The following is a 12,857-nucleotide window of genomic DNA, read 5'->3' as shown; positions in this document are numbered from 1 at the left end:
GCAACCATCAAGTACTATCTAATTCCAGAACATTTTCATCACCCAATAAGAAACCCCATTCCCATTAGCAATCACTTCCTTTTTCCTCTTTCCCCCTAGGTCTTAGCAAGTACTAATCTACATTCTGTCTGTGCATTTGCCTGTTCTGGACATTTCATATTCATGGAATCATCCAATACATGGCCTTTTTTTTATGACTGGCTTCTTTTGTTTAATCACTTTTTTGTTGTTTAACCACTTTTAATTTAAAAGTTATTTTTAAGGCTTTGTCCTTTTACTGCTATGCACATTTTTTGCTGATTGAGAAACTTTATACTATGATTGCTTGTGTAAGATATTTAAACCTAGGACATACATTATTTAAATAGCAGCTGACATGAAACTATTGTATGTTTTGATGAATGTATATGTTGGATTATAGCAAATGCTGGCTTTTTTCTTACTGGTAGGGATACTCTTCACTGTTTTCCTAGTGGGTTAGGGGCCCAGTGAGGACCCAGCGAAGCCTCAATTTCATTTAACATTTTGTTCTCAGATAAGAACAATATGAAAGATAGAAAATATAGTAAATAGATAGATAGATAAACTATAAGTGAGGGGAAAAAAGACACGATGGGGCAAGGTGTGATGTTTCTTCTCAAAGTGTATTAGTTATTTATTGATAATTTTTAATTTATACTACCAAATTAGTAATGATCTCAAGAAAAGTAAGCAGATCATTGGATCATTTTAGGAAATTAAATGTTTCTTTTGTGTACTGACTTAATTTAAGCCAGTTTTCATGAAATACATTAGAGGTAATTCTGAGTTTTATCTCTATGCCTAAGTTGTCATTTGTCTATTCTGTCCTTCCAGGCATTCTTGACAGTGTCATTTCAGTTATAATTCATCCTAGTGTTTCTGTTCGACTAGCAGCAGCTTGGTGTTTACGCTGCATTGCTGTGGCATTGCCTTCCTACCTAACACCACTCTTAGACCGTTGCCTTGAACGGCTTACTGTACTCAAGTCATCACCTGAAGCAGTGACTGGCTTTAGTTTTGCTGTGGCAGCTTTGTTGGGAGCAGTGAAACATTGTCCTTTAGGAATTCCTCATGGAAAAGGCAAGGTAATGATTTCATTTTCCATATACGATAATGATGTTTCAATTTCTTCCTAAAAACATTATAATCTTTTGCATATTCCCCAGTCAAAGCCAAGCAGGGCAAATTCTGAACAATCAGCTATACTGTTTCTTAAGTATTAAATGTAATTGGCATAACTGCTGTGAAAAACAAAGAGGAATCTAAGATGGTGGCATAGAGAGGAGTGGACGCCAAAGTCCCCTTGGAACAACTAAAAAAACCCAGAAACAACTAGTAAATAATCTGGAATAATGGCAGGGGGCAAATGTGACCGTCCACTCTTCATACACCAACCCAAATTGGGAGGAATGCCCGAGATCACAGCATAAAATCTGTAAGTAAAAACTGTGGATCCGGACTTCCGGAAGATGGCGGTTAGGAGAGACAGGGCAAAAAACACCACCGTGAAAAATACTAGATAGAAGCAGGAAAGTCACCCAGAACACCAATTCCAGCGATGCACCAGCTGGACAAGGTCTGTTAAATCCACAGAGACCGTGCAGTTGGTGAAACTGGGAGTCTGCGTTCTGAAACGAGTGAGTAAGCCTGCTGAATATCTGGCAGCCACACTGCTGTGTAGGGAAACCATGGGTTGGCGCTTGGAGTCAGACTCTTTCTTTTTAAAAACCCAAAAGTGGCAGTGGATACGGCAGCGAGAACCGCACAGGGAAGCGCGGCAGGAACAGCGTCTCCACAACCTATGAGTACACCTCAATATCTGGCATGGACGATAGCCTTTCACTCACCCACTGATAATTCTCTCAGAGCTAGGAAGGCAGAGGTTAGCCAAAAGGGGGAAGAAACCATGCCCCTTATAGCCATCTTCCCGGCGGGCTGGGAATGTTCCTGCCCGGTGCCAGCGCCACAGCCCAGAGCTGTGCCAAAAAACCCAGTGTGATGGGAAGTGTTTCCAGGAATGCACACACACACACCACAATATCTGGCATGGACAGTAGCCTTTCGTGCACCCGCAGCTAATTGTCCCAGAGCTAGGAAGGCAGAGTGGTACGAAAAGGGGGAAATTAACACGTCCCATTCAGCCATCCTTTCAGCAGGCTGGGAATGCCCCAGAACGTCCCTTGAGGGTTGGTGCGCACTTGTGACGTAGCACAGCCTTCACTCAGCAGAGGCCCTAGAAGGGCACGGCTTGGAAGATGGTCCCCCTCGGAAATCCCAGGAACCATACGCCAATACCAAGGACTTGTGGGTCAGCAGCAGAGACAATCTGTGGCAAGGCCGAACTGAAGGTTTAGACTCTTGGAACAGCCTTAAATCTCCAGGAACACCTGGGAGGTTTGATTGTTAAAGCCACCCTCACTCACTAACCACTCAGACACACACCCCACATTCAGGGCAGACAGCACCAACTACACATGCAAAACTGGTGCACCAGTTGGACCCCACAAGAATCAGACCCCCACACATCACAGAGACAAAGTTGGGGAGAACTGACTTGAGGGGAATAGGTGACTCGCAGATGCCACCTGCTGGTTAGTTGGAGAAAGTGTACACCACCAAGCTGTAGGTCTGAGATATTAGAGAGAAGTCTTTGGATTAGCATACATATCCTAAAAGAACCCTATCAAGTTAAGCAAATGCCCAGAGGCCAAAAACAACAGAAAATTTTAAAGCGTATGAGGAAACCAGACGATATGGATAACCCAAACCCAAATACCCAAATCAAAAGATCAGAGGAGATGTAGTACTTGGAGCAGTTAATCAAAGAACTAAAGACAAACAATGAGCCCATGGCACAGGATATAAAGGACATGAAGACCATGGCACAGGATATAAAAGACATGAAGAAGAGCCTAGAAGAGCATAAAGAAGAAATTGCAAGAGTAAATAAAAAAATAGATGATCTTATGGAAATAAAAGAAACTGTCGACCAAATTAAAAAGGTTCTGGATACTCATAGTACAAGACTATAGGAAACTGAACAACGAATCAGCGACCTGGAGTGTGACAAAATGGAAAATGAAAGAACAAAAAAAAGAATGGGGAAAAATTTTGAAAAAATCAAAATGGACCTCAGGGATACGATACATAAAATAAAACATCCAAATATAAGACTCATTGGTGTCCCAGAGTGGAAAAGAAGGGTAAAGGTCTAGAAAGAGTATTCAAATAAATTCTTGGGGAAAATTTCCCAAACCTTCTACACAACATAAATACACAAAGCATAAATGCCCAGCGAACTCCAAATAGAATAAATCCAAATAAACCCACTCCGAGACATATTCTGATCAGACTGTCAAATACTGAAGAGAAGGAGTAAGTTCTGAAAGCAGCAAGAGAAAAGCCATTCACCACATACAAAGGAAAAAACATAAGACTAAGTAGTGACTACTCAGCGGCCACCATGGAGGCGAGAAGGCAGTGGCACGACATATTTCAAATTCTGAGAGAAAAAAATTTCCAACCAAGAATTCTTTATCCAGCAAAGCTCTCCTTCAAATTTGAGGGAGAGCTTAAATTTTTCACAGACAAGTGCTGGGAGATTTTGCTAATAAAAGGCCTCCCCTACCTAAGATACTAAAGGAGCCCTACTGACAGAGAAACAGAGAGGAGAGACAGACATGGAGAAAGGTTCCATAATATTAGATGAAGACGCATTTTTTAAGCCATATAATGACCACTGAATATAAGTTTGGCTTTATTATCATAGTCATCATAAGACACAACCCTATATTAAATTATTTTTAATTCCATATTTCAGAGAGGAATAAACAGACATTGCAGAATGGTGACATTATGAAGGAGAAAACATACTTGGTATCACATCCTATTCCAAGCTACCATTTCTTTCACTCTATTTCAAATGGATAACTCAGGTTTATGGTATGGCATTCTTCCTGAAACACTAGAAGTCAGAAGATGAAGATACTTGCCTCATTTTTCTGACTTGCTGATTGTAAATGTGGTCACCTCACTTAACTTGTAAGATGACTCTTAGTTTCCTAATTGATAAAACAGGAATTAGACTAAGAATAATTAAAAACTATTAAATTTAAGTCTGAAAATATAGACTTCCTTTGAAAATCCAAAGGAATACTCTTATACTTTTTGAGAGCATTGAAAGATGTGTATTCTCAATTATGTTTTATTGGTTGGTGTAGATTAGATGCCATTGTCTGGAGATAGGCATGGGATATATAGAGCAAAGGCATATAGGGAGCAGTGTTGGAGAAAATGTCTATTTATATCTGGAGAGACATCTGTTATTGTAGTCATTGAACCACTAAATTTAAATGGCAGTTATTGATTTCTATTTCATACTCTAAAACAAAAAAACATTAATTGTGGACCCAAGATTTGCTAGTTACTGCATAGTTAATGGAAAACACTGAACCATTTTAGCTTCTGAATTCAGATAGAGGGTTTGGCAAAACAGAAAATCTATTTACTCTCTGATCCCTAAGCTTGTATAGTTTATAGTGAGAATTCCTATTAAAGAAAACAAAATTATCCCAATGCGTTTAGTTCCTTGGTTCAGATAAAAATAATTTGAATAGCAAGGGTTATGTATAGGCATGTTTGTAAATATACAAAGGAGGAAGAAGGGGAAGTATTGATCTGTATTTAGATTTATTCTGCAACCTATGTATGGTGAGATTAGTGCAACAGTATCCTCATCTGTAATATTTATAACACGGCCGCTATTTTGTGATATCAAATAAGATGACAGTAAATAGCTGAAAATTAAATAGTATTCTGAAACTTAAAAAAAAATAATGAAGGGACATATAGGGAAAAAATACACCTATTGCAAACTAATTACTGTTAGTAGCATTTAAACGTTCTTTCATCAACAGTAACAAATGTACTACACCAATACTATGAGTCAGTAATGGAGGAGGTATAGTTAGAGGTATGGGAGGATTTGAGTTTCCTTTTTTTTGTCTGTATTTCTTTTCTGGAGTAATGAAAATGTTCTAAAAATTGAAAAAAAAATTTAATTTTGGTGATGGATGCACAACTGTATGATGGTACTGGGCAATTGATTGTACACTTTGGATCTTTGGATAATTGTATGTGAACATTCTAAATAAATAAAAAATTTTAAAAAAAAACAAGGGATAATTAAAGAAATGTTTTAGCTAAACTTAAATAGAAGTGCTTTCCATGATTTTTTCTAGAAATATCTCCATTTACAAAATTTAGTCTTGGAGACTTTATTTTTCTGTATATGTAGCCCTGCCATACAGGCATGTTTAAAATTGCACTTTAAAGGACAAATAGAGCTACAAAAAGGAATCTTAAACTTCATTCAATAATCTTATGTTAGTGGTATTATTGACATTACTATTTTAAAATTAGTTTATATATATATAATAAGATAAAGTAAATAAATAATTACATTAATGTTAGGAACCAAAATTTTCCATATAAGAAAAAAAGAGCTACAGCTCTAGAATCAAGAAAGTTATATAAAGGCCCCATATGTTAAATTTGAATTGGAAATGTCAGTAAGAACTCATAATTTTTTTTTTCCAAAAATACTTATATTTTCACTATCCAGTGCAAAGCCCTTAAAGCAATGACAACCCAGTAGCCGCGAATACATCTAATACCCAGACTGTGGTCTAAATACCATTTCCCACCAAAAGGAGGCAGGGTTCTGTGGAAGAATAGCTGGTTCCATGTCTGGGGAAGGAAAGACACAATGTAAGCCTGGGACATCTTGTTACGCCAAAAGCAAAGAAGCCATCAAAGACTACTAAAGTAGTTAATGTTACAAATATGCAGGAGGCGACTTACAGGACTCCCACTGACCAAAAATGGAATTATTTGATTATCTAAAAGAATAATGACTATGTGGATTAAAACACACCAAATAAATAAAATAAAAACCCCTGAAATCATAATGATACTTAAAAAAAAAAAAAAGCCAAAAATAAAATTGCATCGCTACATTAAAAATGTGGTTTTCTATATAAATTTTGCTTTTGAATATGGCTCTTACAGACAGATAAGTGATACAGAGCCTAATGAATAAATTACCTAGTTTTAGTTTACAAAGAATTTTGAAGAGAACTACAAAAGTTTATATTAAAAAAAAAAATGAAGTACAGAACAGGTAAAATAAGCAAAGCGTAGTGTGGGAATTTTTTTCTTTTTGGATAACTGGGAAATGCAGGTAGGTGATCTGAGAATTTTCTACAAGGAAACCCCTCAGCCCAGATCTCACATGCATAAAAGTATTTTTGAAAAACTAAATCACCATTGTTCCTTTATTTCTCATTTTCACTCCTATGTCATTATTGAGTGTTATCATATATTCTCCATAATTTAGATTATACAAAAGAACATACATGACTTCTGACAATTCCAAAAATATATTGAGTATTGGCAACACCATTGAAATAAGGTGACTGACAATTTTGAGAGGTGATGTTATTCATTTAAATTAATTTTTTCGTTATATTACATCACACCTTGCTAAGCAAATAATTATCTTTGCATGCATTTAAACAATATCTTCAGATCTTATTAATTCAGGCAGACAATATTTACATCTCCCATATTATATATGAAATTTCATTCTGAGAGCATATTCAGTTGTCATGATGTAACCTAAATGATTTGTTTTTTCTTTGCTCACTCTTTTGGAGTATTATACATTAACTGTATAGCTGCAGTAAACAAATTAGTAGTAAGTACCTTAGTTGTTTTAAACTACACTGGCCTTCCTCTTTAGAAATATCATAAAGTTGCATTTGCAAATCATTTCATAAAAACCTTTATAACTTAAATTATACTGGAAACATACCACTAATCTAGTAATATTGTAATTAACTTGCAGTAGGTTTAATATTTCTCTGTATAAATGATTTTAAAATTCCAACTGAGGGTAACTGCTGCCAACAAATAGCTTAAAGACATTTAGTTAATCATTAGCACACTATTACTTATATTGTAGGGAGATCAATCTTTAGATTGATTTCATCCATCAAAGGCAAAAATAGAATTTTTATATAAAAGAAAAAGGAGTAGAGAGGAGAAAGATAACTGCAGCTAGTCTGAGAACAGTAAATCTTTGCACATTTTTGGTTAAACTGGTTAGCTGGCAACTAGCAATGTGATCCGTCTGGTCAATCCATTTTTAAGTAGGCTGACTAGGTTTATCAAAGAAAAACATTATCTGTTTACTTCTTCTCTGGAAAACTTTGAGATTTCACCTGTAGAACTTAGGTGATGGGTTGTCTTTCCATAATGTCTGCAAGTTTCTTTTCATCTGTGCTTCCATTTTGGACCAGATCTGTACCATTTTCCTCATCACAATTTCTCACCTTAATACCCTTCAGAGGTGCAAAAACAGGGATTGCTCTAGCTCCAAGCAGTTGGTGTTGATTCCAGTAATCTTGGTAGGGATGCTGGCAAAATAGAAACCAGTGAGGTCCATGACTGTTCCAAGAGATTAAAAGACTCCCAACTTCTTGGGATTTGGGCCAATAGAAAGTGACTGTTGCCAAGTTGGTGGACACAGATTGAGAAGATATCACTTTAATGCAATTATATCTAAGGTAAAATACTATGATTTTGTGTGATTCCTATATACTGGCTGTCCTTATAGATGCTGATGAGACTGACTATAATTTACTAAAAAAAAAAAAATCAAACTGCTTGCTTACACACATAATGTAATAAACAGACAATTAAATTTATATGCCAACTCATAATACTTCCTGCTTTTCCAGAGGTGATTGCTAACTGATGTTTTCTCAAGCATATTACGTGCCTTCTGGCCTTTGGACTGTCCAAGCATATGTTATTTTTATATGTACAATATCTGATTTTTTCCTCTCTGTTATAACACTGCCTATTTCATAGTCTTTTAAAATGTAACATTTTAGTGAATCCCACTCTGTTGTGAAACATTTCAATGTGAGATTATTTTGACTACTGTAGTATACAGTACAGCCTTTGGAAATACTTTTCATTCACTCATATATCCAAGTGGTATGGAAAATTTTTAAATGGAAGCTATAACTCCTGTAATGAAACTTTTTTCAGTTATTTATGGATCTAGTAGTAGAGTTGCTTAATACTAAAAATAAATTCAAATTCTATACAACCATCTTGAACAGTCTTACAGTGTTGTCACATATGCTGTATGAACTACTACATTTTAAGTTTGTCATGTACTACCTAATATAACAATATTTAACCTTGAAAAATTAATTTTTTTATGTTTTTCCTGTTTGACATAAAACATAGTCCCACAGTAGTCCTCATGAATGAATGTAAGGCCTTTATCACTTTTATTTATATGTAAGAGTGAATATTGCAAGAGATTATTATTAGTTGATGTAATTTGTTCAGTAACCTAAAAGTTTTTTTTTTTAACATTGTTCTTCTGATCGTAAATAGATTATCATGACATTAGCAGAGGATCTGCTGTGTTCTGCTGCTCAAAACAGTCGCCTTTCAGCTCAGCGCACACAAGCTGGATGGTTGTTGATTGCTGCTCTGATGACCTTAGGTAACAGTCTTGTGGAAGGTTTATATAACTACAAACTACTTTTTGTTTACTAAATATAAAGTATTCTAATATATGATTTGACAAGATTAACTTTTAATGTGTACCAGAATTTAAATATCCGCACAAACATTTTTCTTCTAGGCACCTTAGGAAGCCAAATAGTTACCCTATTGCTCAATTGTTTTCAGAGCTCCTCTTTTAAATTTCTCTTCAAAACCAGTCTATGTAAAAAATAAAACAAAATAAAAAAACTGGCCTATATGCCTTAGGTAGGCTAAGCCACTTGATCATCTTTAAGAATAGGCAAGAGAACATGCCATGTTCTCTAAAACCCATTCTATTGTTTTGAGAATTGGTAACCCCAGTAAGGTGGCCACATTGAAGGGGATGGGGCTCATTTGAATTCTGTTCATTAAAAATCAGTTATTTTATGGTCATGACTATTATATTTACTTCCTATAACTTTTTAACTTGATTTTATTATTTTATCAAACCATATTTCACTCTAAGTCTCTTTTATGGTCATAAAAGCTTTTGCTACAATATAAAACAAATGGGCTAGATTTGGCCAATAAATCATTTTGATACCTGTGAAGTAATTTAATCTAAAAGGAGCTTAAATTGAACTAAACAATCATAAATTAAGAACCACTTTAATAATGTTATTGAGATGATTGAACAGATTTATCAGACTGTATCAGTGGGCAGTAATCAGGCTTGCTGCCTGTTTTAATTGGTCTGTGAGTTGAGTGGTTTTTACATTTTTAAATGGTGGGGGAAAAAGAATATTTTGTGATACATGAGAATTATATGAAATTCAAATTTCAGTGTTCATAAATATAGTTGTTTTGGAGCATAGCTGTACTCATTTGTTAATGTATTGTCTGTGGCTCTTAGGCTCTACAATGGCAGAGTTCAGTGATTCTAACAGAGACTCATAAAGCCTAAAATACTTACACTGACCCTTTACAGAAAATGTTTGTTGAGCCTTGGCATAGATCATTATTTTACAATGTGGTGAGAATAATGTGGCCAAGCTTTCCTTTTGGCTAGGTGTTTCATACCTTCCATATTCTTGATGAATAAAAGAGGAAAATAAATTATTTAATAAATACAATATTTCATAAACAAAAGCTTTCAAACAAGGTAGTTCCAAGGGAGGAAAACACTGAGAGATCCTATCTCCTTTAGAAAAAAAAAAAAGGAAAAACCAGTACTCATATTTTAGTGCATATTCATAATCAACATATATAAAGGATTAAGATTTTTTAATTAATATTTTCATTACTGTGTTTTCTCAGGCTTTATTCCATTTTTCTTATGCATTATTCTTTCCCTTTGTTATCAATTAGTATCCTACCGACTTTCAAAGGAGAACAGTGAATTTTTCCTCAAGTATTGTTATGAATTCATGAATTGTTACATATTTATGTTCAGTTAATCTTTTTGGTGCTCAAACTGTCTCACCTTTAGTCAGTGTAAGCTCCTTCATGTTGGTTCCTATGTCCTTTTTTTTTTTTTTAACTTTATCAAAAAATTAAAAAAACAAACAATAAAAAAAAAAAACATTTCAAACAAAACCAAAACAAAGGAATAAGAAAAAACAAATAACCTAAAATAACTACCTTGCTTCTGACATGTTCCTACCCTACCCCAAGAAAATAGACAGACTATAACCCAACCAAGGAATAAGAAAAACAGATAACTTAAAATAAGTACATTTCCACAAACTTGTTCCTACTATACCCCCCAGAAATTAACAAACCATAGTCGTTCCTGAGTATCCCCAGAACATTAAGTTTACCCTCCATAACTTATCTGTTCTTATAAGATTATTGTTCCCCCTTCACTGTTTGCTATCTGTCGCTAGGTCCTATACATTCGACAATATAAACCATTTATTTTACATTTTTCACAGTGTTTGCATAGGTGATAACATACAATATTTCTCTTTTTGTGCCTGGCTTATTTCACTCAGCATTGTGTCTTCAAGGTTCATCCATGTGGACATGTGTTTCACAACATTGTTCCTTCTTAACTGCTGTGTAGTATTCCATCGTGTGTATATACCATTTTGTTTATCCACTCATCTGTTGAAGGACATTTGCGTTGTTTCCATCTCTTGGCAGTTGTGAATATTGCTTGCAGATATCTGTTTGTGTCACTGCTTTCAGATCTTCCAGTTATATGCCAAGAAGTACAATTGCTGGATCTAAGGATAACTCTATATCTAGCTTTCTAAAGAACCTCCAGACTGTCTTCCAGAGTGGCTGTACCACATTATACAGTTTCACCAACAATGAATAAGAGTTCCAATTTCTCCACATCCTCGCCAGCATTTGTAATTACCTGTTTGTTTAATGGCAGCCAGTCTAATTGGTATGAGCTGATATCTCATTGTGGTCTTAATTTGCATCTGCCTAATAGCTAGCGAAGCTGAACATTTTTTAATGTTTTTTGGCCATTTGTATCTCCTCTTCAGAGAACTGTCTTTTCATATCTTTTGTCCATTTTATAATTGGGCTGTCTGTACTATTGTTGTTGAGTTGTAGGATTTCTTTATATTTGCAAGATATCAGTCTTTTGTCAGAAACATGGTTTCCAAATATTTTTTCCCATTCGGTTGGCTGCCTCTCCACCTTTTTGACAAATTCCTTTGAGGTGCAGAAGCTTTTAAGTTTGAGGAGTTCCCATTTATCTATTTTTTCTTTTGTTGCTTGTGTTTTGGGTGTAAGGTCTAGGAAGTGACCTCCTAATACAAGGTCCTGAAGATGTTTCCCTACATTATCTTCTAGGAGTTTTATGGTACTGTCTCTTATGTTAGCTTCATAAAATGAGTTAGGTAATGTTCCATTTTCTTCAATGTTGTTAATTTTTGTGTAGAGTTTTATGGTACTGTCTGTTATGTTAGCTTCATAAAATGAGTTAGGTAGTGTTCCATTTTCTTCAATGTTGTTAATTTTCATGTAGGGTGAGGTAGGGGGTCCTCTTTGATTCTTTTGGATATGGCTGTCCAACTCTCCCAGCCCCATTTGTTGAATAAACTGTTATGTCCCAGTTCAGTGATTTGGGGAGCCTTATCAAAGATCAGTCGACCATGGATCTGGGGGGTCTATCTCCGCATTCTTAGTTCAATTCCATTGATCGGTATGTCCATCTTTGTGCCAGTACCATGCTGTTTTGACTACTATGGCTTTATAATAAGCTTCAAAATCAGGGAGTGTAAGTCATCCCATTTTGTTTTTCTGTTTTAGAATGTTTTTAGCAATTAGAGGCATCTTCCCCTTCCATATAAATTTGATAAATAGCTTTTCCAAGTCTGCGAAGTAGGTTGTTGGAATTTTGATAGGAATTGCATTGAATCTGTAGATGGGTTCAGGTAGAATTGACATCTTAATGACGTTTAGCCTTCCTATCCATAAATAAGGAATATTTTTCCTTCTTTTTAGGTCCCCTTCTGTTTCTTTTGGTAAAGTTATGTAGTTTTCTATGTATAGGTCTTTTACATCTTTGGTTAAGTTTTTTCTTAGGTACTTAATTTTTTTAGTTGCTGTTGAGAATGGTATCTTTTTCTTGAGTGTCTCTTCAGTTAGGTCATTTCTAGTGTATAGGAACATTACTGACTTATATGCATTAATCTTGTATCCCACTATTTTGCTAAATTTGTTTATTAGCTCATGTAGCTGTGTTGTCAATTTCTCAGGATTTTCCAGATGTAAGATCATATCATCTGCAAATAATAACAGTTTTACTTCTTCCTTTCCAATTTGGATGCCTTTTATTTCTTTGTCTTGCCGGATTGCCCTGGCTAGCACTTCTAGCACAATGTTGAGTAACAGTGGTGACAGCGGGCATCCTTGTCTCATCCCTGATCTTAGACGGAAGGCTTTCAGTCTCTCGCCATTGAGTACTATGCTGGCTATGGGTTTTCCACATATGCCCTTTGTGTTATCATACTGAGGAAGTTTCTTCCAATTCCTACCTTTTGAAGTGTTTTTATCAAAAAAGGATGCTGGATTTTGTCGAATGCTTTTTCTGCATCTATTGAGATGATCATTTGATTTTTCCATTTTGATTTGTTAATGTTTTGTATTACATTGATTGATTTTCTTATGTTGAACCATCCTTGCATGTCTGGAATGAACCCCACTTGGCCATGATATATCATTTTTTTAATACGCCTTTGGATTCTATTTGCAGGTATTTTGTTCAGAATTTTTGCATCTATATTCATTAAGGAGATTGGCCT

The 12,857-nt window shown here is 35.3% G+C and overlaps 1 protein-coding gene across 5 annotated transcripts in view; it reads left to right on the top strand.

Annotated features, from left to right (window-relative positions):
* Positions 1-12,857, top strand: part of HEATR5A (HEAT repeat containing 5A) — a 201,071-nt gene that overhangs the window by 41,514 nt on the left and 146,700 nt on the right. For all 5 annotated transcript variants that reach the window (XM_037834752.1, XM_037834754.1, XM_037834753.1 and 2 more), the window contains 2 exons: positions 856-1,106; positions 8,497-8,608. In XM_037834752.1, coding sequence (XP_037690680.1) covers positions 856-1,106; positions 8,497-8,608 — 363 coding nt within the window. The remainder of the gene's footprint in view (positions 1-855; positions 1,107-8,496; positions 8,609-12,857) is intronic.

The sequence above is a fragment of the Choloepus didactylus genome, chromosome 4 (assembly GCF_015220235.1).
Source record: "Choloepus didactylus isolate mChoDid1 chromosome 4, mChoDid1.pri, whole genome shotgun sequence".
In the NCBI taxonomy this organism is placed as follows: Eukaryota; Metazoa; Chordata; class Mammalia; order Pilosa; family Megalonychidae; genus Choloepus; species Choloepus didactylus.
Note: the sequence above shows the minus strand (reverse complement) of the source record. Positions and strands in the feature narration are given on the sequence as shown.